This window comes from Drosophila bipectinata, chromosome XL, assembly GCF_030179905.1.
Source record: "Drosophila bipectinata strain 14024-0381.07 chromosome XL, DbipHiC1v2, whole genome shotgun sequence".
Taxonomy (NCBI): Eukaryota; Metazoa; Arthropoda; class Insecta; order Diptera; family Drosophilidae; genus Drosophila; species Drosophila bipectinata.
Window position 1 is genome coordinate 763 of NC_091734.1, and position 27,820 is coordinate 28,582.

Below are 27,820 nucleotides of genomic sequence, written 5' to 3' on the forward strand. Positions count from 1 at the left end.
CAGTTATTAAGTTTTTATTAGTATTTTACTATTATTTATTAGTTTTTAAGTTGTTATTTTGTAGCCATGTAAGGATTTTTCCCTTTTTCGAAATAAATAAATAAATATAAATGTAGTACCAGTTTATTAATAAAAGTCAGATAAGATTGATGTTAATAGTTCAATGAATGTGGTATGATTGTTAAAATTAGTGTAAATATGGGCACTGATGACTGGCACTAAGACCTATGATATGTAAAACACGTCACGGTTAAATACAAAACAACCACTAATCAGGCAGTTATTAAGTTAGTATTGTACTATTTTTTATTAGTTTGTAAGTTGTTATTTTGTAGCCATGTAAGGATTTATCCGTTGGCGAAATAAATAAATAAATATAAATGTAGTACCAGTTTACTAATAAAAGTCAGATAAGATTGATGTTAATAATTCAATGAATGTGGTATGATATGATGTATTAATGTACCATAGATATGGACACTGATGACTGGCACTAAGACCTATGATATGTAAAACACGTCACGGTTAAGTACAAAAAATGCACTAAAATACATACAACTACGCGCCTTTTATACAAATTTTGGCTGGAATTGCCCCTACTCAAGGCATTATCGCAAACACCTAAAGAACAAACAAAGGATACCCCAAGCAAACAAAATGGGACCGCTGCTCCGAGACGAGAGTCTGCTAGAAATCTGGATGATTCCGTTGCGCCCTCCTTGCCGGATGCATAAGTCGGCCACTTGGGTACACCGGGCACAAACGGAGGCAAATGTCGCTCCAGTGCTACCGGTGCCAACAATATGGGGACACCAAAGACGGGTGTAGAAGCCCACTATGCATGAAGGCGCCCTACTTCTACATAAAGGAAGCAGCCCCGCTGGATGTTGCGATTGCAACGAGAGCCACATAAGTAATTATAGGTTGTGGCTGACTTACCAAGAAGTGAAGAGAAGATGGGCGGAGAAGGGGTAACACAACTTCAGGGGCAGCGTCGGTCTAGTCGCCCATAGCAACAGGGAAGATAAAATGAATCCATCCATTTGCCAGCGTTGCCATCCATCGCATCTCGAAGCGCAATGTCGTGCTTCTTGGGGCCGGTATCCATCTCGGGGTCTGGATCTACATTGGGGTCATCCTTCTATGAAATGGTCCCGCCCCCTGAAATCTACCCCAAATTCCCACTCCCACTCTGGCCGGCAACAGCAGCCACCAACTGTATTAACCCGCTAAAATTCAAATACAATTACAAATATAAACAAAATAAATGGGAAAAGATCCTTAGGGCGGTGCCGCTTCTATACCCCGCGATGTTGGGATCCATCGATGGAGGGTGCCTTTCCCCCTTTGGGTCCTGCTGATGGCTCCTTAGGGATCCGATGTTGGGATCCATCGTTGGAGGGTGCCTTTCCCCCTTTGGTTCCTGCTGATGGCTCCTTAGGGATCCGATGTTGGGATCCATCGTTGGAGGGTGCCTTTCCCCCTTTGGGTCCTGATGATGGCCCCTTAGGGATCCGATGTTGGGATCCATCGATGGAGGGTGCCTTTCCCCCTTTGGGTCCTATATCCCGCGATGTTGGGATCCATCGTTGAAGGGTGCCTTTCCCCCTTTGGGTCCTGCTGATGGCTCCTTAGGGATCCGATGTTGGGATCCATAGTTGGAGGGTGCCTTTCCCCCTTTGGGTCCTGATGATGGCCCCTTAGGGATCCGATGTTGGGATCCATCGATGGAGGGTGCCTTTCCCCCTTTGGGTCCTATATCCCGCGATGTTGGGATCCATCGTTGAAGGGTGCCTTTCCCCCTTTGGGTCCTGCTGATGGCTCCTTAGGGATCCGATGTTGGGGTCCATCGTTGGAGGGTGCCTTTCCCCCTTTGGGTCCTGCTGATGGCCCCTTAAGGATCCGATGTTGGGATCCATCGTTGGAGGGTGCCTTTCCCCCTTTGGGTCCTGATGGTAGCTCCTTAGGGATCCGATGTTGGGATCCATCGTTGGAGGGTGCCTTTGCCCCTTTGGGTCCTGCTGATGGCTCCTTAGAATACTCCGTCGTTTCTCCTTGCATCCTGGGTGGCTCTTGGATGGCCAACTTGCATCCATTTGTTTGGCCACAGCACAACACGACGCGACTTCCAACAAAATAGAAGTTCCTAGAAAATGACAATATTAATATAAAATAATCCAATAAAAATAAACACACCACGTACCTCATCCAACCCCGTTACTCCTGTTGAGATCCTGATCCATCGATGACGGCTCCTTGCCCTTGCTGGCCTGCTAGTGGGGCAATACAGCAGCCCTGCTGCAGCCACCGACGCCATGCCTGGGTAGGCAACGATGGCGCCGGCTGTCCCTCGACGATCGCACGGCCCAGCACCAATGGCTGCTGCCATCCAACGACGACGACTCGTCGTCTGGTCAAATGGTCAATTTCCGATTTAAAAATTGTCAATTTCCGATTTTCCCCATTTTGCCATCTTTCGAGACTCATAGTTCCTCCAATATATATCCGATTTTAAAAAGGAACACCATTCTGTGATCAGGACAACCTGCAGCTTAATCGCTCATTTAAAACAGTCCTTAAATGCAGTTTTCAATTTTTTCGAAATTTTTCCAAGGGGTCCCCCTTAAAAATGGTCAATTTCTGATTTTCCCCATTTTGCCATCTTTTGAGACTCATAGTTTCTCCACTATATATCCGATTTTAGGAAGGAACACCATTCTGTGATCAGGACAACCTGCAGCTTAATCGCTCATTAAAACACCCCTAAATGCAGTTTTCAATTTTTTTTGAAATTTTTCCAAGGGGTCCCCCTTAAAAATGGTCAATTTCCGATTTTCCCAATTTTGCCATCTTTCGAGACTCATAGTTCCTCCAATATATATCCGATTTTAAAAAGGAACACCATTCTGTGATCAGGACAACCTGCAGCTTAATCGCTCATTAAAACACCCCTAAATGCAGTTTTCAATTTTTTTTGAAATTTTTCCAAGGGGTCCCCCTTAAAAATGGTCATTTTCCGATTCTCCCCATTTTGCCATCTTTCGAGACTCATAGTTCCTACAATATATCTCCGATTTTAGAAAGGAACACCATTCTGTGATCACGACAACCTGCAGCTTAATCGCTCATTTAAAACAGTCCTTAAATGAAGTTTTCAATTTTTTCGAAATTTTTACAAGGGGTCCCCCTTAAAAATGGTCATTTTCCGATTCTCCCCATTTTGCCAACTTTCGAGACTCGTAGTTCCTCCAATATATATCCGATTTTAGAAAGGAACACCATTCTGTGATCACGACAACCTGCAGCTTAATCGCTCATTTAAAACAGTCCTTAAATGCAGTTTTCAATTTTTTTGAAATTTTTACAAGGGGTCCCCCTTAAAAATGGTCATTTTCCGATTCTCCCCATTTTGCCAACTTTCGAGACTCATAGTTCCTCCAATATATATCCGATTTTAGAAAGGATTACCATTCTGTGATCAGGACAACCTGCAGCTTAATCGCTCATTTAAAACAGTCCTTAAATGCAGTTTTCAATTTTTTCAAAATTTTTACAAGGGGTCCCCCTTAAAAATGGTCATTTTCCGATTCTCCCCATTTTGCCATCTTTCGAGACTCATAGTTCCTCCAATATATCTCCGATTTTAGAAAGGAACACCATTCTGTGATCACGACAACCTGCAGCTTAATCGCTCATTTAAAACAGTCCTTAAATGAAGTTTTCAATTTTTTCGAAATTTTTACAAGGGGTCCCCCTTAAAAATGGTCATTTTCCGATTCTCCCCATTTTGCCAACTTTCGAGACTCGTAGTTCCTCCAATATATATCCGATTTTAGAAAGGAACACCATTCTGTGATCAGGACAACCTGCAGCTTAATCGCTCATTTAAAACAGTCCTTAAATGCAGTTTTCAATTTTTTCGAAATTTTTACAAGGGGTCCCCCTTAAAAATGGTCATTTTTCGATTTTCCCCATTTTGCCATCTTTCGAGACTCATAGTTCCTCCAATATATATCCGATTTTAGAAAGGAACACCATTCTGTGATCAGGACAACCTGCAGCTTAATCGCTCATTTAAAACAGTCCTTAAATGCAGTTTTCAATTTTTTCGAAATTTTTACAAGGGGTCCCCCTTAAAAATGGTCATTTTCCGATTCTCCCCATTTTGCCAACTTTCGAGACTCGTAGTTCCTCCAATATATATCCGATTTTAGAAAGGAACACCATTCTGTGATCAGGACAACCTGCAGCTTAATCGCTCATTTAAAACAGTCCTTAAATGCAGTTTTCAATTTTTTCCAAATTTTTACAAGGGGTCCCCCTTAAAAATGGTCATTTTCCGATTCTCCCCATTTTGCCATCTTTCGAGGCACGTAGTTCCTCAAATATATATCCGAATTTGGAAAGGATTACCATTCTGTGATCAGGACAACCTGCAGCTTAATCGCTCATTTAAAACAGTCCTTAAATGCAGTTTTCAATTTTTTCGAAATTTTTACAAGGGGTCCCCCTTCAAAATGGTCATTTTCCGATTCTCCCCATTTTGCCATCTTTCGAGACACGTAGTTCCTCCAATATATATCCGATTTTAGAAAGGAACACCATTCTGTGATCAGGACAACCTGCAGCTTAATCGCTCATTTAAAACAGTCCTTAAATGCCAAGGGGTCCCCCTTAAAAATGGTCAATTTCTGATTTTCCCCATTTTTCCATCTTTCGAGACTCATAGTTCCTCCAATATATCTCCGATTTTAGAAAGGAACACCATTCTGTGATCACGACAACCTGCAGCTTAATCGCTCATTTAAAACAGTCCTTAAATGCAGTTTTCAATTTTTTCGAAATTTTTACAAGGGGTCCCCCTTAAAAATGGTCATTTTCCGATTCTCCCCATTTTGCCATCTTTCGGGACTCGTAGTTCCTTCAATATATATCCGATTTTAGAAAGGAACACCATTCTGTGATCAGGACAACCTGCAGCTTAATCGCTCATTTAAAACAGTCCTTAAATGCAGTTTTCAATTTTTTCGAAATTTTTACAAGGGGTCCCCCTTAAAAATGGTCATTTTCCGATTCTCCCCATTTTGCCATCTTTCGGGACTCGTAGTTCCTTCAATATATATCCGATTTTAGAAAGGAACACCATTCTGTGATCAGGACAACCTGCAGCTTAATCGCTCATTTAAAACAGTCCTTAAATGCAGTTTTCAATTTTTTCGAAATTTTTACAAGGGGTCCCCCTTAAAAATGGTCATTTTTCGATTCTCCCCATTTTGCCATCTTTCGAGACTCATAGTTCCTCCAATATATATCCGATTTTAGAAAGGATTACCATTCTGTGATCAGGACAACCTGCAGCTTAATCGCTCATTTAAAACAGTCCTTAAATGCAGTTTTCAATTTTTTCGAAATTTTTACAAGGGGTCCCCCTTAAAAATGGTCATTTTCCGATTCTCCCCATTTTGCCATCTTTCGAGACACGTAGTTCCTCAAATATATATCCGATTTTAGAAAGGATTACCATTCTGTCATCAGGACAACCTGCAGCTTAATCGCTCATTTAAAACAGTCCTTAAATGCAGTTTTCAATTTGTTCGAAATTTTTACAAGGGGTCCCCCTTAAAAATGGTCATTTTCCGATTCTCCCCATTTTGCCATCTTTCGAGACACGTAGTTCCTCCAATATATATCCGATTTTAGAAAGGAACACCATTCTGTGATCAGGACAACCTGCAGCTTAATCGCTTATTTAAAACAGTCCTTAAATGCAGTTTTCAATTTTTTCGAAATTTTTACAAGGGGTCCCCCTTAAAAATGGTCATTTTCCGATTCTCCCCATTTTGCCAACTTTCGAGACTCGTAGTTCCTCCAATATATATCCGATTTTAGAAAGGAACACCATTCTGTGATCAGGACAACCTGCAGCTTAATCGCTCATTTAAAACAGTCCTTAAATGCAGTTTTCAATTTTTTCGAAATTTTTACAAGGGGTCCCCCTTAAAAATGGTCATTTTCCGATTCTCCCCATTTTGCCATCTTTCGAGACACGTAGTTCCTCAAATATATATCCGATTTTAGAAAGGATTACCATTCTGTGATCAGGACAACCTGCAGCTTAATCGCTCATTTAAAACAGTCCTTAAATGCAGTTTTCAATTTTTTCCAAATTTTTACAAGGGGTCCCCCTTAAAAATGGTCATTTTCCGATTCTCCCCATTTTGCCATCTTTCGAGACACGTAGTTCCTCCACTATATATCCGATTTTAGAAAGGAACACCATTCTGTGATCAGGACAACCTGCAGCTTAATCGCTCATTTAAAACAGTCCTTAAATGCAGTTTTCAATTTTTTCGCAATTTTTACAAGGGGTCCCCCTTAAAAATGGTCATTTTCCGATTCTCCCCATTTTGCCATCTTTCGAGACACGTAGTTCCTCAAATATATATCCGATTTTAGAAAGGATTACCATTCTGTCATCAGGACAACCTGCAGCTTCATCGCTCATTTAAAACAGTCCTTAAATGCAGTTTTAAATTTTTTTGAAATTTTTACAAGGGGTCCCCCTTAAAAATGGTCATTTTCCGATTCTCCCCATTTTGCCATCTTTCGAGACACGTAGTTCCTCCAATATATATCCGATTTTAGAAAGGAACACCATTCTGTGACCAGGACAACCTGCAGCTTAATCGCTCATTTAAAACAGTCCTTAAATGCAGCTTTCAATTTCTCGAAATTTTTACAAGGGGTCCCCCTTAAAAATGGTCATTTTCCGATTCTCCCCATTTTGCCAACTTTTGAGACTCGTAGTTCCTCCAATATATATCCGATTTTAGAAAGGAACACCATTCTGTGATCAGGACAACCTGCAGCTTAATCGCTCATTTAAAACAGTCCTTAAATGCAGTTTTCAATTTTTTCGAAATTTTTCAAGGGGTCCCCCTTCAAAATGGTCATTTTCCGATTTTCCCAATTTTGCCATGTTTCGAGACTCATAGTTCCTCCACTATATATCCGATTTTAGGAAGGAACACCATTCTGTGATCAGGACAACCTGCAGCTTAATCGCTCATTTAAAACAGTCCTTAAATGCAGTTTTCAATTTTTTCGCAATTTTTACAAGGGGTCCCCCTTAAAAATGGTCATTTTCCGATTCTCCCCATTTTGCCATCTTTCGAGACACGTAGTTCCTCCACTATATATAGCCGATTTTAGGAAGGAACGAATAAGGATGACGAATAAGTTAGAACCAGGGCCAAGTTAACAGCAGTTGGCACTTAGAACTAACCGGCCTTGTACAAAGCACACTGTGGATTCTTGTTAAAACATTTATTTTATTTATTCATTTTGCTATAAAGTAATCAGATTTTGTTTTTACGTTCTCATATCGTTTTCAACTATTTTACAGGTGATAGACTACATTGCGCTTAGTGAACCTACATGCATTCCTATATATAATTATTTATATATATTCTTTGTTTAATTTAAGTTCTTGTCATCAGAATTTCTTCGGCTTTGGACTTATAAATAATTAAAGACTTGTACAAATGCAGAATCAGAATCGGATCCAGGGAATCAGAATCGGATCCAGGGAGTAAAATCCAGACGAACACGAAGAAGCACAAAAGAACGGAACATACGAGAATTGTTCGAGACATACTATAGAGCTAGAGATACATATATCTGGTTGAGGTTATAGAAATGCTGAACCGAAGGGCACCGGGCACCGTAGGATACCGAGTGGAATGTGGCTAAAGAGATTCATAGATTTACAGATTCAATCTTACAACATGGCGGGGTAACCGACCAACTGGGTTCTTTATCATTATATATAAATACATATATATATCCAACTAAACGCCCGGATAAAGCGGCAACTTGGCGGTGTCCACTTTCTCCTCCACTTTAAAGGATGGGAACAGACCGCCTTGATTGGTGCGCGTGTTCTTTCCTTTGGAATTGCCATCCCAATGATTTCCGGCCACGGACACAAGGTCGCCGACGCGCAGCTGCAGATCCTCGTGCGAACGAGGCTTGTGGGCGATGACGACGCGGCGTTTGTGCGCGTTCTGACCTCCGTAGTAGTATATGTCGTCCAGCGACTTGAACCGGTTTGCCGCATCCGGGTACATCGTTTGCATGATCTCGTAGGCGACGCGGCAAACCTGCGACGAGAAGGTACACACCAAGTGGTCGGATATCGAGAGCAGGTGTATGTCCAGGATGATACCGTTCAGCGCTGTGTCCGTGTAGCGCGTGGAAACAGATGCCATGCGTGCCACCTCCGGATCGCCAATGATCTGGTACTCCGGATACTTCCGTCGCGCCTCCTCAATCACCAAGGCATCGTCCGAGGCGAGAAAGATGCGACGCGTGACGCTCGTTCCGTTCACCTCCAGCGTGCGATAGTAATCCTCCACATGGGTCATATATTCCTCGACGCTGTGGCAAGCCGCCTCAGTGCCCACCTTGTCCGTGCGACGCACATGAACGCTGGAGAAATATAAGTCACAATAGAAACACAATACTTCCTTCTTAAAGGATCTTACTCACCCGACAATGGGACGTTCCCATCCCAAGTTTCGCATCCCGGACGTGAGAAAGTCCCGCGTCGTTGTCTGCGGACGGAGCAGATATTTAAGGAACTGGCCGACCCACCAGACGATTGGGTCGCCGTGTAGGCGCTTTAGACGCGGTGCCAAATCCTCTGGCACGGCGAGCGGCAGGTACGGGGGTCGCGGCATTAGCGAGTCAATAATAGGCAGGACGAGCACCTGAGTGTTCGGCTTGCCGGGCCAGTTGTACGTGTTGGCGGTGCCCGCATCATTACAGCTATTGGAGACCGGCTGGAACACCTCCTCCCAGCCGCCTTTGTGGTAGCGCCAGCCGCGGGACTTCAGAATCAGAGTCCTTTCAGTGGCGTAGGCCACGATGAAGCAGTAAACTACGTGATGCAGTTGACATCCATAGCCACAGCCCTGGATGTAAAGGATTACAGGATTAGTTAAGGTGCAATATGGATAATTAAGGAAGTACTTGGATAAAAAAGAATAGATAAATGAAACAGGATAACTATTCCATTTCTTGCCTTGTTTAGCTTGCAGACCAGCTTGCGGGCATTCTGGCAATCCCTGGGATTCTGCAGATGGTGCAACCGGCGCTGCACCAGGTCGCTGAGCTCTATGGCCTCTCTGTGACGCCAGGTCTCATAGCCATCCGACCGCCGCAAGCGGTCCATGTCGCCTAGCAGCGACCGTTTGTGCTCGGCGCCCTGCAACAGCACCTGGTTGATGGTCTCCTCCAGATCAGAATTACCGTGCCCGGCGGCCACCGCCTTGCGCACCTTGCCCAGCTCGCTGCTAAAAAAGTTCCAGATCTCGCCGATATTCGTCTGGATGCGACGGCGGGTGAACTCGTACTCCAGACTCGGCTCTATCTCGCCATGCTCCCCCACGTCCACAATATCGTTCGGCGCCGCCTCGGCCACGTTGTTCCAGCTCCGCAAATCCGCGGGCGCCGACTCAAACAATGTCTCCGGTTCGGGTCCGATTCCGGCCGCAGAGTTTTTTGTGTTTTGGGCATCATTCTCCAGCCGCTGGACGAGTTTGAGGGCGCTCTGCTTGTCCAGTTGATCGCTAGAAGTGGAGAACACGCACATAACAGTGCGGATTGGGTGAGTAAGCAGCTTATCGTATGTAATCTGTTGGCGTGGCATGAATAATTAACCACGACACTGCACGACAGTTTCAACTCAGTCGCGACTCTCAAATGGCGAGTGCCATTTACATTTTCCATTATTTTTCGCAATTACTAAACACAGTCATTTGCCGGGGTATCCGCCTCTAAGCTTTGATAAAAATTTGTGATAAAATGCATCTAGATTCCAATGAAACTGTGAATTCAATTTCCAAACTGTTGAGTGAAAAGGGAAAACCATAACTCCTAATTAAGCTAATTGATCTTATTTACCCTCACAGAGTTCAATGACCGCTTCAGTTTATTTTTTTAGGCAAAATTTAGAATCAAAATATTTATACCCACGAAACAGATGCATGAACTGCCTTTCATTCCATCTGTTAACATTAAAAGCAACAAATTTAAAAAAGGTAGTTTTTCGCCATATTTTTCCTGTTCTTAGTTCAGTGCTAGTGGATTTTCTAGATATTCCTTGCACCTTGAAAAGAAAGAAAGGAAGCAAAAATACAGAGATACGAGCAAAGTGGCCTAAATGGTCAAGAATCTATGACTTTTTAAGGTTCTTCTTGTTTGTTTCTTCCCTTTAAATCCCGCTATTCCAATCGGAAAACAAGACTATCTCTTGTCATTCCACTGCCAAATCGCCAACCTATCACTTACATACCTCATCAGCTCGTCGATGAGCTGCTTGAGCTCCTCGTTGCGCTGGCGCGTGTGCTCGAGCATTTGCAGCGCCTGGTTGATCCTTTTGGCATTTAGCTCGCTCTCGCCGGCCGCCTGCTGTCCCTGGGTGTTCGTCAGTTTTACCACGAACACGTACACCAGGGCCACCCAGGCAAGGACGAAAAATAAAAGGGCGCGGGCCCATGAATTGGCCGAAGCACCGAACAGCTGCCGTACCAGCAGCATGACTGGATGATGAGAGCGTCCTTGTTAAGTTGCACACTATCCTTGGATTAGTACATGCTAAGGGGAGTCACTGCTGCAGCCACCGCAGGCTGTCCGTTGCATAGTCCCTTAGCTCCAATCCACTGACCAGCCACCAATACGGATCGTTAACATCGTCGTCATTAAGGAGGCAGCACCGGTGTGACGATGGGATGCTTAATGGCAGAGTGTGGACCGCAAAATTTAAAGCTTGCCGATGACTTCAATTAAGAACTTTTTTGCTGCGCCATGGATGAAGAAGGGGTGGATGGGGGAGTGTTGGCTAGACGGTCGGTGTCTGAGGGAGATAGATAGAATCCGGAGACGAGGGTTTAGCCTGATCGGCAGTCGTGGCACTAACAAATTGGTGCGAAATCGCCAGCGCTTTCACATGTTGTTCCTGTGTCCCAGTGTTTTGTTTTAGCCAGTGCTGTCAGGCCTAGTGATGTGACAGGCGTACCGTTACTGCGATAGTACTATTTCTAGCTGTCGATAGCTTTATCGAAAAATACCAACAACTACGCACTCTCAAGAAATATATATTATTAGTTTGCTGAAAAAGCAGAAAATATTATAAAATAATTTGTTGGTCGACATATATAATTTAAATTTCATATGCAAGTAATCAACTCACAGCGATGTTACCTAGCGCTCATCTCTAAATGAGGTGACTGATTATATTGTATCGATTAATCGACTATCGAATATCGATATAATGAGAAAAAACCAACTCCATTTCAAATAAGAATTTGAAAATCTCGCTGCTTTGCATGTAAAAAAAATCAAAATGTATGGCATGTTTTTGTTTGATGACGTGTTCTCTTAATATTTCACATTTTATTTGGACTTATGCTACTAATAATAAAATGATTATAATTTTGAGATGTTTTTCAGTTGTTTTCTGTTTTGTTTTTTTTTTCGTAAAGTCCGAACCGATCGCCGGGTGGCACTGGAGGTCATATAAGGAGGGTGTGTGGCAGGCACCGCCCGCCATCTCCACTCTCCGCTTTCCCCCAGCATGCCACTCGGACGCCAGTTTGGACTCCTTCAGGTGCAACTTAAACGTTTGCTTCCGTTTCTTTGTGGAAATCAAATGAAAAAAGGTGATTATCGTATAAATTATAAAAAATTCAGTATATGTATAGTTTTAAAAAAAAAGTTGTACACATAAAATATAAATTATATTATTACAGTTACGACCACAAAAATTTCTTAGCTTTTGAAATGAGTTTTGTTTTCTGGTTGTTTTTGTTTTACTTTCCGATTGTGTTGTTTTTGTTGTGTGTGAGAGAGAGTTATTTAGAGAGAGAGAGCTGTGGCAGAATGTGCGGGGCTGGGGGCTCCAAGAGGGCGCCCCAAAGAGGGGTTGTCTCGGACTCGGATCACGACGAATGCGTGTTATATGCGACAAGTTTTGATTTATTGTTTTAATTTAAATACTTATGTATATAAATTACTTTTCTGTTTTATTATAATTATTGTTTTTCTGTTTCTTTTGTTTTTTTTTTGTTTTTTTTTTTTGTTTTTGCTTTTATATTACTCTTTTATCTTATTTTTCTTGTATGTAGTGGGCAACTGCGGCATTTGTAAATTTTCTTTTAAATGTTATATTTAAATGTTCCATCTTCTTGACGTTTTTGTGTAAAAATATCGATTCCATCTGATCTGATTTATATACTTTTCTATTCATTTATGTATTTGCTTTTCGTTTCAATTATTATTATTAAGTTAACATGCTGTTGCTGCAATCTGAACTCTCTGGAGACTCGGCTCTGCTGCTCGTGATCGGATATCGGATGCCTGTCTTCTGGTCTGCTTGTCTACTGTCTACCCTGCCTGCTGATCTAAGCTGTCTAGCGGCGGTCGCTCCTTGGCTCACTTCCTCCTATTCCTATTGAAATGTTTGTGGTTCTGCTCCCCCCCCTCCCCTTCCCATTCTACATGATCTGGTCTGTCCTAATCTGAGCTTTGTTTATGTTTCATGTTGCGTGAGTTTTTGTTGTGTTGTTGCGTTAATGAGACTTGTGTGTGTTGCCTTGTGTTGTGTCGAGTGCTGTCGGGTGTGTGTGGGTGTGTTCTCGTTATATGTCGTATATATATATATATAATATATTATATGTAGGTATAATTAGTTGCTTAATAGTAGAATTTCTTGAATGTTGTTGTGGTAAAGTGTAGGTAATGTTGCTCTATGTCTCTATGTCGACTCAACAGCACTACATACATATGTCTTTCCACCAGATACGCGCGGCAGACCGAATAGTATCTGGAATCGAAATGTTCTCCCCCTTTTTCGCTTCCGTATCCGCATCCGTATCCGTATTCGTATCCGTATCCGCCGTTTGTTATCGTATCCGTATCCATTTTCATTTCCACATCCTCGCCCGCCTCATTCGCTGCGCAGTTTCTTCAGCTCCGGCGACTTCTCCCCCACTCCGCTGGCGTTATTCAACTCCAATTCGCAATGCAGAGCCGATCGCTTCTGGCCAATGGCGGGTACGCCATCATCTCCCGCCGGCGCCACTGCCGCTGGCTCCGTCGCCACCACTTTGTTCGTCGCCTGCACCTGCAGCTGCTGGAGCTTACTGCCCCGCACAATGCCGTTGCTGCTGTTGCTCTCCTCAGCCTCTAGCTCTGCCTCGTTCTCGTTCTCATCCTCCTCATCCAATTCATCCTCCTCCTCGTCCTCATCCTCTCCGTCGCCCAGCACTCCATTGCCGTTGCCATTCCCATTGGCGGCAGCTGCTCCCGTTTTGCCGGCAGGCTTTACAGATTCGGCTTCGGCTGCTGCTGCAGCTGCCTCTGATGCCGGCGAGGCCGCCTGGCCGTTGTTGGTGATCTGCTTGTTGTTGTTGTGCGGCTGCTGGCTGTGGGCCTGGCTCGTGGGCTGTGCTGGCTGGTTGAGGCTGATCAGACTGTTGGCTTTTGGCGGCGCCTCCAAATTGCTCTCCGAATCACTGGCCAGCGGGGTTCCGCCACCGCCCAGACCAATACCAATTCCAATACCAATGCCCAGGGACATGGGCTCGCCATCCTCCGTCGATGTGGTGGCCGTTGTCTGTGTGGTGCCGTCGTTGTCGTCGATGATCGGATCCTGGGAGGTGGAATCGTTAGACACAAAGTTGGAGTCGCCGTCCTGCAGGGCGCCCACGGCACCTGCATTGCTGTTGCTGTTGCTGTTGCTGTTGATCTTGGCGTCGCCAGTCAGGGCTGCTGGATTAGTGTTCTCGTTCTCTGTCTCCGACTCTGTAGCAGTGTTGCGTCCACCTGTGGAAAAAAAATGGTCTTAGCAATGGGCTTCAGTGGTCAGTGCTGGGTTCAGTCTAGTTAGCGGCTAGTTAGTTGGCTACGACCTGCTAGAAAGTCTTGAAAGGATTCCAGCCCAACAAACCACAAACCGCCACTAATCTCAGTTGAATCTCAGAGGGAAACACTCACCTGCGCCCAGGCTCTCGTCGTCCAGATCAACGGCCACGCCGTCATTGGTGTCATCGCCGTCAAGCACCTTGCTGCTCTTGCCCAGGCTGCCGTTTGTGCTGAGGGAAGCCGTACCGGCTACAGCATTGACCGAAGCGGCTGCTCCCGGCGCCGGCATATCGTCCAGCATCTCTGGACTGAGGTCATTGGCCACGTAATGCGACCATAGTGCCAGTTCGACGCGATGCGGCGACCAGTGCGGCGTCTCGCCGCCAACCTCGGCATTGAGGCGCTCCACTGTAGACTGGATGTGGTTGACGAAGTTGAGGTACTCCTTGGTGGTGTAATCGATGCCCTCGATCTCCGGTATGGCCATCAGGCATTCGTCGGCCATAAAGGGGGCAGAGTCGGGTGCGGCGGCGGCCAGGAGGGCGGAGGCCATTGTGGTACCGACACCCTTGAGGTTCGATAAAGCTGTAATCGCCTGCTCCAGGTTGGGCAGCTTGCGGAAGGCCTTCTTTGTCTCCTGAACGACGGCGCGCGGTGTGTTCACCTTCACCAGATACGACAGCTGTGGATAGAACTTGCCACGCGACTGCTTCCACTTCATTGTCTGAACCAGCTCATCGTATACCATGTGCGCGTCCTTGCCGCGTGCCTTTATCAGCTTGGGCAGTTCGTTCTGGTACCACTGATCCAAACGGATCAGCTCTTGGGGTTTCTTGGAACGCTTCTCGGCCTTGAGCTTGAGGACCTCGGGGTACATCTGGTAGCAGTATTCGAACTGTGTGGTGGTCCCGTTCTCGAAGAACGAGGCCGACACATTGCCGTTGGACATTGTTGGGCTATGATCCTACCAATTCGTGCCAATCCTGACGAATGATTAGGGGATGATGATGCGGATGATTATGGTGTTGGTGGTGCAGCTTCCCAGGATTCGGATTGTATATCAACCTGGCTCCTGGCTTGTGTCCTTCCGTTGCTGCTCCTGTCAATGTACTGCTATTTCCACCGGCGAAATGTTGCAGAGCCAAGCGTATGAAGAGGAAGAATGCCAGAAAGCCAGAAGAAGCAGATGAAGCGAAAAGAGAGAGGAAGAGGCAGAGACCGAGGCACACAGAGAGAGAGAGAGAGAGAGGACAAAGAGAGAAAAAAAGACATACAATTAGCTTTACAGTTACGATTACATATGCAGGGGGTAAGGGATTTGTATTTAATTCGGTTGCAATTGATTACTGTTAGTAGTGCTTGCCGCTGCCGCATCTAATGCTGCTACTGCTGCTGCTGCTGCATCTTTTGTTATTTTGTTTTTTATTTACTGAAATCCGATAATCGGTAACTCTATTCGCAAAAATTCGTTTCTCGCTTCCTCGCCGCCTCGCACACCGCTCACACAAAACACACAAATCGAATTTTTACAGTGTCGTCGTTGTCGTCGAAGTCGGGTTCTTTTTGGTCCGTCACTAACACACTCTCTCGCACACCCAAAGAGAGGCAAGCGTACACACAAGCACACCGCCAACCCACACACAAGCACATGCACTGAAAGTGAGTGAAACAGAAACACACTCACACAAAGGCAATAGTAGCAGCAGCAGAAAATTTCTTTTTCATACAATTTTGTTGAAAAAATACAAATGCTTTTTTCGTACTTATATTCTTGGCAAGACAGAGAACAGCTTTTCTTCACCCACAACGGCAAAACAGAAAAACAACAACGATTACAAAAAAAAAACTAGGCACACTTACATTGCCAAATATTGCACTCACACCCGCAAACAAACACACGAACACCCGGACACACACGCTAGGCTGGCAGGCCAACTGAAACACATCATTCAGTTCAGTTCAGCGAAAGATTCAGATGGCGATTGGGATCCGACTTCGGCAGAACTGAACATGAAGAGAGTAGAATGTGGCCGGAATCCGGGGGCCCTATAAACAGTATGCGGCGTTTAGCGCTTACCTTTGATGCGATACAATCCGTTGCAAGATGCCTGATGCTTGATTCTTAATGCCCTGATGCGATGAGCTTGCGATTGCCACCGCCAGCCAGCCAGCATGTATTTGGTTTTGATTTTATGTTAGTCGCCGCCAGTCTTCCGTTCCGTCCACATCCAAACAACTACTCCACAGCTTTGCCTTTGCCTTTACCGAGCTGTGAGCTGTTTCGTTCGTTTCTGCTGTTGCCTCTGCTTCGCTTCTCTCTACTGCTGCTGCCACTGCTTTTGCTTTTGCCTCTGCTTCTTCTTTTGCTTTCTGCCTGTGTGCCGTGGATCAGGGGCGTCGCTGCCAACCAGGCCTGAACACACAAAGGGGGTTCAGTTCGATACGGTGTGCCGACAACACACCACAAAAGGATAGCGTGCAGCTGTGGAACAACTGCCTTACTGCGAACTGCGAACTGGTAACAGGAGCTATCGCTATCTCTACCGCTCTCGCTGCCCGATTGTATCTGTATCTCTCTTCTGGCACCCCTCAACGTTTCGCTTGCCGGCGACGTCTGTGTGTGCTACCGCTGCTTGGCTCTTTCAGTCGCGGGTAGTGTTGCCACGTTGTTTACGACCAAAGTGCTAGCTTTGCAATAAGCACCAGCTAGAAATAGAAAAAAACGTATAAATAATAATGCAACTCAAAACCTACTCAGATATTACTAGATGCAGTTATTTTTGTTTTTATAACTTGAAATACTATTTATTAAATAGTTCTATATCTAATTTGATAAAAAAAAAAATAATATACTATTTTTATTTCAATTAATATATTTTACATATAGTTTATTTAGTTACATAGTTTTGTAATTTTTCAACAAAATATCTTAACTTAAATCGTTCTTTAAAGCAGCTAAGCTGGCAACTCTGCCCTCTGGTTGCGATGCAGCAGCGGCGTCGTTGTGCCATTATTCATGAGGGGTTGCGGATGCGTCAGGGCATTTAATTTTTAGTCGCGTTTGTGCAAGCACGAGCTTATTTATGGCCCCCCACGTGTGGCGATAGAATTGCATATTGAGAGGGTTTTGCCAATAAATACCTCAATCAGCTGGTCCCCAACTATTTGCTTCCGTCTTTCCAACTATTTCTAGCACCAAGTTCATTCATTGATTGTTAAATAAGCAACCAAAACCGAAATTCAAAGAAAGCATAAAAAACATTTGAATAACCAGTCGCATTCCTGTTTTAAGAGACTACTTAACAGTCAAGTCAAGTACGATCCCCGTGGCTACGCCCATGACGCGCCACTCGGTTCGGCCTATCGCTCGTTTGCCTTTGGCGTTGTTTCGCCTTACCGCGAGCCATATAGCAGCTGCAATTTAGTTGTTTTCTGCCTTTTCTTGTGCCTGCGATTCGCTCATTTTACCCCGTCGCTGCTTCTACAAACACACACCACTTTAAGTACGTGCGGTGCGATAGATACATCGTATCGATATTTCGATGAGAAGGGCCATCTGTTTGCAATGGCTTTCTACCACTTTCTTTCCCCCACTTGGCCACCGTTTTAAAAACCCGTTTTCGGATTCGAAAACAATTGGGTATTGAAAAATTTGGAAATTCCCCACATGTGCCCCCGTTCGCAGAGCTTTGTTCTCTCACGCTCGGCTGTGGACATTAGTCATTTCGTACACACCCCCCTCCCGAGTTAACTACGACCCTGTTTCTGATTCGCTCGTTTTTGCGTTTTGCCAGTTTCATTTTTCACACTCCAATACACTTAGGCCATGTGTGTGTGTGGGGTTTCTTTCAGTGCTGCCAAATGTCAATTTATGTTGCCCGCTAACCTTTCTTTAGAAAACAAATTATGGAAAGAATAATTACATCCCATCGCCTTTAAAGCGTTAAAATAAAGAAACTTTAAATATTTCTTTGTTTTTTTAAATCTACATCCTTTTTACAAAGATCTTTCGACACAACTTCTTTAGCGCCATCTAGCGATCATAAAATTATACACAAGCTCGGTGATGAGTAATAAAAAAAATATCGATATCTTGAAATACTGTTTAAATACCAGAAAATCTGCCAGCGTTGCCATCTTGTCAAAATAGTTGATAATACTACGACTAATTCAAAGGCCAACTAATTCTTCAGAAAATATTTTCATCAATGTGTCGTTAAGACATTTAAGCAAAATCCATATCGATAAAAAAAATATCACTATCAAACATCGTATATCGATATATTGATATATTTTCTAGAGCCCTAACTCAAAGCCCCCAGCAGCAATCAGCAATACAGCAATATAGGAGCGACAGCTGCGGAGACCGCACACATACACAAGCTTGCAGCGAAAAGCAAAGACTCAATACACGGCCATCGATACACTTTTGTCTAGTTGTTGTTGAAGTGAAAAATCAAAAACTGCGTTTCTTAGCCAATTACTTTATAGCCACAATCATGAAGTTCCAGTACAAGGAGGAGCACGCTTTCGAGAAACGCCGCGCCGAGGGAGACAAGATCCGTCGCAAATATCCCGACCGTGTGCCTGTAAGTACTGGACGAATATGTGGGTGTATGCGTGTGCACCTCTGTATGTATGCGTTTGTTTTGCGTCGTTTGCTTTTTTTTTTGTGTTATACCCCGAAGAAAATCAATACTGCGCATATTGGGGGAAACGCCAGTTATTGTTAATAATTTTACACCTGCTTCATAGATAGGTGGGTGGATGCGTGTGTGGTTGCATAAAACGTGGTGCATTTCACCTAAAAAAAACGTACAGTGGGGGGTCTAAAAAAAAATTCAAATGAATCTGAAGTCCCCCCTTCTAACACACACACACACATACACAGAGACAAAGTGCTTTGTTCTTTTTTTTTTCGTGTACATATATTTTATATATATGTTTGTATGTATAGTCGTTTCACTTGCTCAGCTGTTGCAGGGGGTGGTGGAAGCGGGCAGGAGAGAGATAGAGAGGCCAGCAAGACCACAACCAGTTGTTTTTGATTTTAATTTCATTTTCGGTTTGTTTGCAAAAAACGAACCAGTACTGCGCATAAAAACAAATCACTCACTACCACTGTCATCCGAGGCTTGTTTTTGTTTGCAAATACACACACACACACACACACACAGACTTTGAATTAGTCATAGATGAAGAGCAAAAACAGCAAAATAAATAAAGTATTTGAATAATTAAATATTTCACCACCTTATCAGTAAACTCCTTTCACAGCAGCCCCTGAAGGTGCCCCAACAAGTACATTATGTACGTAATTTGCTCTTTATATGTATATATGAGTGCATATAAGATGCATACATACATACATACATTATTGTTTTTCGCTTTGTTATGGCTTTGTATTTGTTTGTGTTCGAAACAGTCTTATTTTCGTTTGAGTTTTTTTTTCAATTATTTTATTTTTTTTTTTTGGCAAATGTACAAAAATGAGAAAAATCACATAACATACAACAGCTGACCGAGGGGCAAGGCCAGCTGATATATATCCCAATTCTATATAGTACTATACATTATATTAGAATTCACAAAACAAACACCTTGGTTTCGGCCAATGACGCTTGTCGCATGAAAATTATCGGCTTAAAGGTTGATTTTTTTTTTAATTTTTGCTAATTTGGTATTCATTATGCTGTGGCCCCGGTTTCCTGATCCAAACTTGGCCGAAAACCAGTTGGGCCAATTAATTTCCACCAGGATGGATACTCCGAAATAAACAAATACAATCACTAATCACAAGTTGTGATTTCTAGTTCTAAAATGAACAAAAATATTAGTCAGTAATTACGAAATACTGGGATGCAGTTGCTAAATTATAAAGAGTGTACAAAGTATTACTCATTTTAATTACAGCTTGATGAAAATTTCAAGCCAACTGTTATATTAAATTAATTTAACAATAAAAATGTAAATATTAGGCACGAATTTTGAATATAATTGCCACTTGTGTAAAAAAATACACGTAGTGGACTTTAATTAGAAACCGAAAATTGCAAAATATGTTGAAATATTTTTGGCACGTAGTGGAGTTTACATTGTTCGGCTTATAATCCCATTGCAGGTCATTGTTGAGAAGGCACCCAAGGCGCGCATCGGTGACCTGGACAAGAAGAAGTACCTGGTGCCCTCTGACCTCACCGTCGGCCAGTTCTACTTCCTGATTCGCAAGCGCATCCACCTGCGTCCCGAGGATGCACTCTTCTTCTTTGTGAACAACGTCATTCCACCAACATCGGCTACCATGGGCTCCCTCTACCAGGTTGGTTCATAATCTTCAAATATTTTGTATTGTGGTTTATTTAAAAAACTATATCCTTCTGTAGGAACATCACGAGGAGGACTACTTCCTGTACATAGCCTATTCGGATGAGAACGTCTACGGCATGGCCACGATTAACTAACTTGGCTAACAGAAGCAACACACACACACACACACACCCTATACAGAAATCTATATATAAATATAAACTATATTTTATGTTTCGCAAGCAGCTTAAAAAAAACGCGGACGCGAGTTAGCTAAACGAATTGCAAAAAAAATATGATCTGAACTAGGAGACAAAAACAAAAAGAAAAAAACAAGAAAAACCAAACAAAAAACCACAAAACATAAAACGACAAAAAAGAATTGTTATGTGAAGAATTATTTTATATATATACATTTTCTAAACGCGTTAGTATTTTCAACTAAAGTCGGCATTATGCTATCCATTAACCAACTTCTTTCCCTCCCCGACTCCCCTTCCCACGCATCCAAAAGTTTATTTTTATTTTTTTTTTTTAACCGCCGAACTTGAAACCGTGCAATAATAATTCGCACTTTTGTACTTTATTTTTGCTTACTTTGGTTTAACATTAAAAAAAAAGAAAAGTTTTAAAAATGATGAGCTCCTTCCCCCCTATATGATTTTTTTTTTACAATACAACAAAATTTTGTGCATATTTAGTGTGTATGGTTACAAATAGGACTCTCTCGGTTAAGTGTATGGTAATTAATCTATTATTAAATAAATAAAAACAACAAAAGTATACAAGGTCTTGGTTTTCTTTGTTTCTTTGATAAAAATATACATATATATTAGGCAAGGAGACTTGACTGATAGCTAATGCTGGGTTGGGTGTCTTTCTAGGGCTTTGTTATCTCGCCTTGACAAAGAGAATGTCTTAAAAAATATACTATATTATATATATTTTTTAGGTTTCAAAACAAAAAAGTATTCTAGGCCGACAAATAAGCAAACCGTGTTCTGGACTTTGTTTACTGAAGAAAAAATCGTTATCTCTATAGGGAAGTCGAACCAGTTTTTCTCGTACTTTCTGCTAACATATAATCATACGAGTGTGAGTATTATAGGCATTCCTAAGGGTTTTACGGATTTTTCAAATTATTTAATTTTTAATGGAAAAAAAAAGTATATTTTAGTATTTAGTATTTTAGTAAAGGGTGTACCTTTGTTTTTATTTAGTGACTCATACTTTATTTGTTTCACAATATCTTATCGCCAGAAACCCAGCTCTTATCACCACGCCGCAAGCCCAGCTCTTTTGAATTTCGCGCCATACCACTCACAGTATGGGCAGCACTGGCGTTTAGTGCTCAAATGGCCACACTTTTGCTAGTGCTGGGCAGTGGTAGCGTGGCAGTGTTGTGAAGCGTCGGTGCAGCCACCCACCAGTCGATCGGCTGGGCTACTTAAAATTATTAACAAATCGCTGTTTTCATGTGAAACATCGTGCCAAAGTGCAATCACGGCCGAGCCACAACGACGGGGCATACGTAGAAAGTCAAAGAAGCAGGTAAACACCATGTGGGATCACTGGCAGTCCCCTTAAAGGCGGTTACTTCAACCAAAAGTTACAAAACAGTTGTCGCAAGAGAGCCAACAAAAAAATGGGGAAAAAAACGCGAAAAAATCGCCCTGACATTGTTTGTTATTGCTGTTGTTGTTGTTGTTGTCGTTGTACTCGTGACTGTGTAAATTAGTTTAAAAAAAACACAGTACTTGTATGAAAAAAATACAAATTAGAAAAACAATTTATGGTGGCGTAGTTATTTCTTGGCTTCAATTGATTTGTTGTCGCCTTTTCCTTTCTTTATTTGATTCCTATTTTTCCTTTTTGTTTTTCACATTTCTCTTTGCTGTTCCTTGTGTGCTGCCCCTTGTGGCGGCGGTGTTTTCTTTGTTTTTGTTATTTGGGGGTGGCTTTTGCAATCACCCCCTTGTGGCCGTCGCTGCACCCCACCAACTCCCCGATACGACGTGGAACAGCTGCATTGGTTGCCACACACACGTAGTACCAGTTACTAACTTTGCAAAAAAAAAAAATAAATGAAAAATGTGATGAGTAAGGCGCTTATTAAATTATGCCTTTAAATGCTGATTAGGCGTAGTTACTAGCGAAACATTACCAAAAACTCCAAGAGAATAAGGCCATCGGGGGCCGGAGAAGAAGATTCAATACCCTTATTCTTTTATGGGTATATTACAGTGATCTTTATCTTTCAAATTTTGTACTAAATTGTTTCTTTTTCTGGTTTTTAAACTTTAAAGCTTTGTTAATAGTCGGTAATCTTTTTAAAGGTTTCTAATAATAATATATTCTTTAAATTTTATAACAATGTATTTTTTTTGGGTTTTCAAAAATAGTTTTTTGTTTTCAACTCAAAAGTCTCTGTCGTACTCTAGTCTAGGTCTACAATGATCATTCTTATTGTCTTAAACCTTCGATGGGATTAATTTTCCACACCTTATACTCTTAAGCCCTTATGGGTTATTAGAAAAGTCTTTCCCTTTTACATTTTTCAAAAATATTTATTTATTTTGTGGTTTTTTAAAATCAGTTTATCGTAATTTTGGTTTTTGAACTGAAAAATCGATGCCAATGGCGTAGTTTTCAAATCAATACTCTTTTTTAATGCTCTAGTATACTCTTATTATGATCTTTTACTTTAATAGTTTTCAAATAGTCATTTTGAAACTTAAAGCCTAGTTTTATAGTTCACGATGGTAAGACATTCAAAAATGTTCAGTTTTTAAAGTTATAGATTAATGTAAGCAAGAATATATTATTATTATACAATTATAATCAGCTGATCTTTGTCATTTTTCAAAGTTTCTACTTTGTTCTTATCAGATTGTCTTTTAAAACCTAAAAGTCTTAAGAAGATAACACAACATAACACTAATTTGTGGTCTTATCTTCTTGAAATCTTTAAAAGTTCAAAACTTAAAGATCACAGTAAGGTCGAGAGATAGAGTCATCTTAGGAGTTTTTTTTAAATATACAACTTAAAGACCACAAAAGCTTACAAAAGATAAATTAAAGAAAAAAAAGACACATCCACAACTAATAAGACCAAAATATTAAAAAAAACCCTTAAGAAGGGTATTCATTATAAAGAAATAAAAAACATTAGCCCTGGGTTTTGGGGCGCTTGTTTTTGTTGGCTTTCGCCTTTGATACTTCTTCTTTGTTGTTGTTGGTGGGGCTTGTGTGTTCTGTTTTGCGCTTCTGTTTCCGTTTCGGTTACGCTTTGTGTTCTGTTTCTGGCTAGCTTCACGTGGATTCGTTTTATTGGTGCTCGAGTATCGCATGATAATCTCGCGCTACTGCTCTGTGGCGACGTTTGTTTTGTTGTTTTGCGTTCTTTAGTGTTGTTTGTATTGTTGTTGGTACTTTTTTTTATTTTCCTCACATTCTGTTGTTGGTGTTGTTGTTGAGCTTTTCCGCGGGCTTCGCACATTTACACTTTCCAACACAAACACACAGACAGCGCCAAACGGCAGGCGGCAGGCGGCATAGCTACCGAAAATTAAAAACATTTTCCCATCAAATCAAATTCAATTTAAAAAACTATCAACCGACACCGACCCGCATACTTTTTGAATTATTGAAGAAGCTCCCAAGCCCACGAGTCGATTCGGTTAATACCCTAGTATTCTAGCATTTTGGATTTTACGTTTTAAGAGGAAATACTTTTTTTAAAGAAAAGATTTTTCAATGAAAACCCTAAGAGATTTCTACCCTATATGAAGCGTAGGATAAATTGAAGGGATCCCCCATTTTTAGTACACAAATAGACACTCAATAAATGGTCAAAAATGTTCCAACCAAAAAGAAAATTAAATCTTTTAAAGACCGGGTCGAACACAGTACGGCCCTCCTAATACGAATCCCTTTCTTGCCATTCTACACAAGATTCTTGTTAGTTTCAAAATCTGTATCGCAACCCAACAAATATCGCACGAAATTGATAAGAAAAGTGTATTTCGCGCAACCCGATCGCGATTTGAATATGAGTAGGACTTCTGGTTTCTTATCACGCCCCGATTATAATATAATACTCTGTAGTATTATGTAGTGAGGTACCCGGTGCGTGGGATACAACTGCAAAGCCCTTCAGAAATCGGGACAATCGGTTAGAACAAATTAAGGCACCCACCAGTAGAGACAGTTTGTCAGCCCATCTGACGAGTTTTATTTTTCCTCTTTTGGTTTTTGTATAAATGTTTAAATTTTGCTTCGCAAGTTAGCGCCAAGTAGTCACCATTCGTACAATATACATATGTATATTTTTTAACCAAAAATTAAAGCAGTTTCAAAATTTAAAAATTGTATGAAATTCGAACATACCGATGGGGTTATTTTGGAAAATCAATTGGACAACAGCTTAAAATTGCATTAAATTTGTGATTTTTTATTTATTTGTTTATTTGGTGATTTTTTGTATCAATTTTTGAACACGCGGCATACACGCAGCCTTAAAAACCGCTTAAATGTCACAACACTCGAAGAAGGAGACGAGCATCAGCAGCAGCAGTAGCAGCGGCAGTAGCCATGCCTCCCACAACCACCAAAATCAATACCAAAACCAGAATCAGAATCAGAACAATCGCCACAGCAACAGCAACTCCAACAGCACCACCAAGCTCCACAAGAGGCAGCCAGCGGTGGCGGCAGTGACAGCCAACGGCAGTGTAAAGGCCAACAACTCTAATAGCCACAATAGCGCCATGCAGAATCAACCGCTCCTGGGCAAAGCGGCGCCCAACAGTCGTAAGGACAAGAACCAAAAAGACAAGCAGCGGGAACGAGAGCGCGAGGAGCGAACCCAGCTGGTACTCTGGAGACGTCCTCTGCAAACCCTTAAGTACTGCGCCCTCGAGTTAACTGCCCTGCTGCGTACGTGGAGTGCCAGGTGAGTCACATCTGGAACTCCTCAGGACCTGATCCCTAATCCGTTTTCCTTCCGTAATAGATTGCTGCAGCAGCGACTCTTGCTGGCCGTTCTGATAGTATTAGGCATCGCGTTAAGCTTAGTTTACAAAGTAGACGGACCCCACCAGCTGGCCATTGAGCTTGTGCGGAGAAACACCTGGTTCTTCGTCTACTGGCTGGGCCTGGGCGTTCTCTCCTCGGTGGGCCTGGGCACTGGCCTGCACACGTTCCTCCTCTACTTGGGTCCGCACATAGCCAGTGTCACACTGGCGGCCTACGAGTGCAATTCGCTCCGCTTCCCCCAGCCACCGTATCCGGATGAGTAAGTATTTCCAAAGAGCTTCCATGTACATTGTCATTTATCTTTAATCCTTTCCAGCATCATTTGTCCCGAGGAACCTTACGATAAAAGAGTGCCAAATATATGGTCCATCATGTCCAAGGTGCGCCTGGAGGCGTTCCTATGGGGAGCCGGTACCGCCCTGGGCGAACTGCCGCCCTACTTTATGGCCAAGGCGGCGCGACTATCCGGCTACGATCCGGACGATGCCGAGGAGCTGGCCGAGTTCGAGGCCCTGAACGCCAAGCGCCACCAAAAGAACCTCAGTCTGATGGACAAGGGCAAGCTGTTCATGGAGCGGGTGGTGGAGCGAGTCGGGTTCTTTGGCATTCTGGCCTGTGCAAGCGTGAGTGGTGAAAATCAATGTCGCACCCCGAGGATTCATTGCTGACTGAGTTTCTTGGCTTTATTCGAATTTTAGATTCCTAATCCCCTGTTTGATCTGGCCGGGCTCACATGCGGCCACTTCCTGGTGCCATTCTGGACCTTCTTCGGGGCCACTCTCATCGGCAAGGCCGTGATCAAGATGCACATTCAGAAGGTCTTCGTAATCATCGCCTTCAATGAGACACTGATCGAAAGGGCCGTGGATCTGCTGGCCGGGGTGCCATATTTGGGCCAAAAGTTGCAGGAGCCGTTCAAGGCCTTCCTCAAGAACCAGAAGCAGCGACTGCATCGTCGCGGTGGCGACGCCGTCCCCGCCGATTCGGGCAACATGCTGTCGAAGATCTTTGAGACCTTTGTCATTGGCATGGTCTGTTACTTTGTGGTCTCCATTGTTAACTCGCTGGCCCAGAGCTACCACAAGAGACTGCACAAGCGGGCCGTGGTACCGGCCGGTTCGACCCAAAAAACTGTGACAACAACCACATCGCCATCGGCGGCGTCAACCACGGCGTCGGTGATCCCCAGGAAAGCCGGCAAGCAGAAGGCACTACGCGATTAGAAAGAGATAGCGTGAGAGAGAGAGAGAGAGAGAGAGAGCGGCAATATCCTATTTGTATGTTTTACCACCAAAAGCGAGTAACCTCTAGAGGTCTCGTCCCCATTCTTTTAAATTATTTTGTGTTATGGCTTTCGCTTTTAGTCAAATTATAACCGGAAGTATGCGCGATGCTGATCATTAATTCTGTATTTTGTATGCATGTGTGAGCGAAATAGAAAGAGAGAGAGAGATAGATAGAGAGCAAGAGCGAGATAGATATAGGAAGAAAGTTTTTTTGGCCGGTTCAGCCTGAGGAATTTACCTTTATAGTCTAGATTAGGAGAAAAAAATAAAAAAAAGTAACGTAAATGCCCTTGAGTAGGAGGCAACAGCAGCAGCCAGAGAAGCCACTTTAGCCAGGATCAGGATAAATATACTAAATATATAGAAAAGATAAATATATTTTAGTAGTTTACCAGAACAGCTCTTTTTTTTTTAATTATACAAATGATAGGAAAAAACAGCGAATCGGAGAGCTGCTAGTCGCACTTAATGAAAAGCAAATTGTGCTAAAAGTTCTGCAAAAGACAAACAAAAACAAACACAAACAAGAATAGACATGCATAAACATGCCAGAACAAACAGAAATTAGCCCAAAATTTTTAGCCAGAAGTGAAAAAAGCAAAAATAGAAGAATATTAAACTAAAACAGAAAACATAAAAAATAAAAAAACGCTGAAAAATAAACGAAATATGGATATTACAAAGAAATGAAACCCAATGTATTCAACAAATTTAATTTGGGACTGAAATGGGCTACTAACTGGGGAGTTATTGAAAAATAAGTAACCAAATCCTGAATTATATATGTATTATTAACAAATTATTGATATACAAAACCAGAAACTGATGTAAAACCCCAAAAAAAGAGGAACTGAAAGTGAAATATGCAAAAAATAGTTCATTAAACATTTAACGAAGAAAAGGCTACAAGAAATCTAAAATTTAAAGGAACTGAACTGGAAAAGAGCATTCATTATGCAGAAAAAAATTAAAATAAATGCAAATACCGAAATGCTGAATAATAAAGGAAATATGGATAAACAATTAATGTTTCTATTTCTTTGGAAGAGAAGTTTAAAAAATTAATCATACGACATGTTGCCTTTTGTTGGGGAGATACAAAAATTACTCATACGACCTGAGGGCCTCTAAAAGCAAAATAGAAACCCCCGGGTATAGTAGGGGTTCTCGATTACGTGGGGATTACGGGTCGCTTAGATTTGCAGAAAATCCGTTATCAACAGTTGGCCTCCATTTTGAAATCAAGCTGGCACTCATTAAGCCAA

At 42.4% G+C, this 27,820-nt stretch overlaps 5 protein-coding genes and 1 long non-coding RNA gene across 8 annotated transcripts; 2 read left to right on the forward strand and 4 right to left on the reverse strand.

Moving 5' to 3' along the window:
* Positions 1–567: 567 nt before the first annotated feature.
* On the reverse strand, positions 568–2,376 carry LOC122321002 (uncharacterized). The gene is made up of 2 exons (XM_043209747.2): positions 2,204–2,376; positions 568–2,146 (listed from the first exon to the last, which is right to left on the reverse strand). The coding sequence occupies exons 1-2, from the start codon at positions 2,206–2,208 to the stop codon at positions 1,756–1,758; spliced, it is 396 nt and encodes a 131-aa protein (XP_043065682.1). The 5' UTR covers positions 2,209–2,376; the 3' UTR covers positions 568–1,755.
* A 4,970-nt stretch (positions 2,377–7,346) lies between these two features.
* LOC108125429 (alpha-(1,6)-fucosyltransferase-like) lies at positions 7,347–11,379 on the reverse strand. The gene is made up of 5 exons (XM_043209949.2): positions 11,255–11,379; positions 10,358–11,173; positions 9,086–9,632; positions 8,551–8,975; positions 7,347–8,490 (listed from the first exon to the last, which is right to left on the reverse strand). Exons 2-5 carry the CDS (start codon positions 10,600–10,602, stop codon positions 7,851–7,853), a joined length of 1,857 nt encoding a protein of 618 aa, XP_043065884.1. The 5' UTR covers positions 10,603–11,173; positions 11,255–11,379; the 3' UTR covers positions 7,347–7,850.
* Positions 11,380–12,113: 734 nt separating this feature from the next.
* Positions 12,114–16,537, reverse strand: Amun (protein amun). 2 transcript variants are annotated; one of them, XM_017241662.3, is made up of 3 exons: positions 16,004–16,537; positions 14,059–15,036; positions 12,114–13,887 (listed from the first exon to the last, which is right to left on the reverse strand). In XM_017241662.3, the coding sequence occupies exons 2-3, from the start codon at positions 14,873–14,875 to the stop codon at positions 13,010–13,012; spliced, it is 1,695 nt and encodes a 564-aa protein (XP_017097151.1). In that variant the 5' UTR covers positions 14,876–15,036; positions 16,004–16,537; the 3' UTR covers positions 12,114–13,009. The 2 variants fall into 2 exon arrangements, with proteins under 2 accessions (XP_017097151.1, XP_017097142.1); XM_017241653.3 differs by having other exon boundaries at positions 14,059–15,039.
* A 1,709-nt stretch (positions 16,538–18,246) lies between these two features.
* Atg8a (Autophagy-related 8a) lies at positions 18,247–21,020 on the forward strand. The gene is made up of 3 exons (XM_017241673.3): positions 18,247–18,515; positions 20,048–20,245; positions 20,310–21,020. Exons 1-3 carry the CDS (start codon positions 18,426–18,428, stop codon positions 20,385–20,387), a joined length of 366 nt encoding a protein of 121 aa, XP_017097162.1. The 5' UTR covers positions 18,247–18,425; the 3' UTR covers positions 20,388–21,020.
* On the reverse strand, positions 20,819–23,076 carry LOC138926054 (uncharacterized). Of its 2 annotated transcripts, none has more exons than XR_011442367.1 (2): positions 22,397–23,076; positions 20,819–22,291 (listed from the first exon to the last, which is right to left on the reverse strand). It is a non-coding gene; the product is annotated as an uncharacterized lncRNA (long non-coding RNA). The 2 variants fall into 2 exon arrangements; XR_011442370.1 differs by having other exon boundaries at positions 20,819–22,295.
* Tango5 (Transport and Golgi organization 5) lies at positions 21,629–27,202 on the forward strand. Its single transcript, XM_017241641.3, has 5 exons — positions 21,629–21,783; positions 24,748–25,186; positions 25,247–25,528; positions 25,586–25,892; positions 25,968–27,202. Exons 2-5 carry the CDS (start codon positions 24,765–24,767, stop codon positions 26,490–26,492), a joined length of 1,536 nt encoding a protein of 511 aa, XP_017097130.2. The 5' UTR covers positions 21,629–21,783; positions 24,748–24,764; the 3' UTR covers positions 26,493–27,202.
* The last annotated feature ends 618 nt before the right edge of the window (positions 27,203–27,820 follow it).

What these genes read in the sequence shown, in the direction of transcription:
- Tango5 (XM_017241641.3), top strand. Translation starts at nt 24,765, where the DNA reads ATGTCACAACACTCGAAGAAGGAGACGAGCATCAGCAGCAGCAGTAGC. An exon ending in CAGCCACCGTATCCGGATGA is followed by an intron (nt 25,529 to 25,585) that starts GTAAGTATTTCC and finishes AATCCTTTCCAG; the next exon opens with CATCATTTGTCCCGAGGAAC. An exon ending in GCATTCTGGCCTGTGCAAGC is followed by an intron (nt 25,893 to 25,967) that starts GTGAGTGGTGAA and finishes TTCGAATTTTAG; the next exon opens with ATTCCTAATCCCCTGTTTGA.
- LOC108125429 (XM_043209949.2), bottom strand. Translation starts at nt 10,602, where the DNA reads ATGCTGCTGGTACGGCAGCTGTTCGGTGCTTCGGCCAATTCATGGGCC. An exon ending in TGGTCTGCAAGCTAAACAAG is followed by an intron (nt 8,976 to 9,085) that starts GCAAGAAATGGA and finishes CTTTACATCCAG; the next exon opens with GGCTGTGGCTATGGATGTCA. An exon ending in TGGGAACGTCCCATTGTCGG is followed by an intron (nt 8,491 to 8,550) that starts GTGAGTAAGATC and finishes ATATTTCTCCAG; the next exon opens with CGTTCATGTGCGTCGCACGG.
- Amun (XM_017241662.3), bottom strand. Translation starts at nt 14,875, where the DNA reads ATGTCCAACGGCAATGTGTCGGCCTCGTTCTTCGAGAACGGGACCACC. An exon ending in CGACGAGAGCCTGGGCGCAG is followed by an intron (nt 13,888 to 14,058) that starts GTGAGTGTTTCC and finishes TTTTTTCCACAG; the next exon opens with GTGGACGCAACACTGCTACA.
- Atg8a (XM_017241673.3), top strand. Translation starts at nt 18,426, where the DNA reads ATGAAGTTCCAGTACAAGGAGGAGCACGCTTTCGAGAAACGCCGCGCC. An exon ending in AATATCCCGACCGTGTGCCT is followed by an intron (nt 18,516 to 20,047) that starts GTAAGTACTGGA and finishes ATCCCATTGCAG; the next exon opens with GTCATTGTTGAGAAGGCACC. An exon ending in CCATGGGCTCCCTCTACCAG is followed by an intron (nt 20,246 to 20,309) that starts GTTGGTTCATAA and finishes ATCCTTCTGTAG; the next exon opens with GAACATCACGAGGAGGACTA.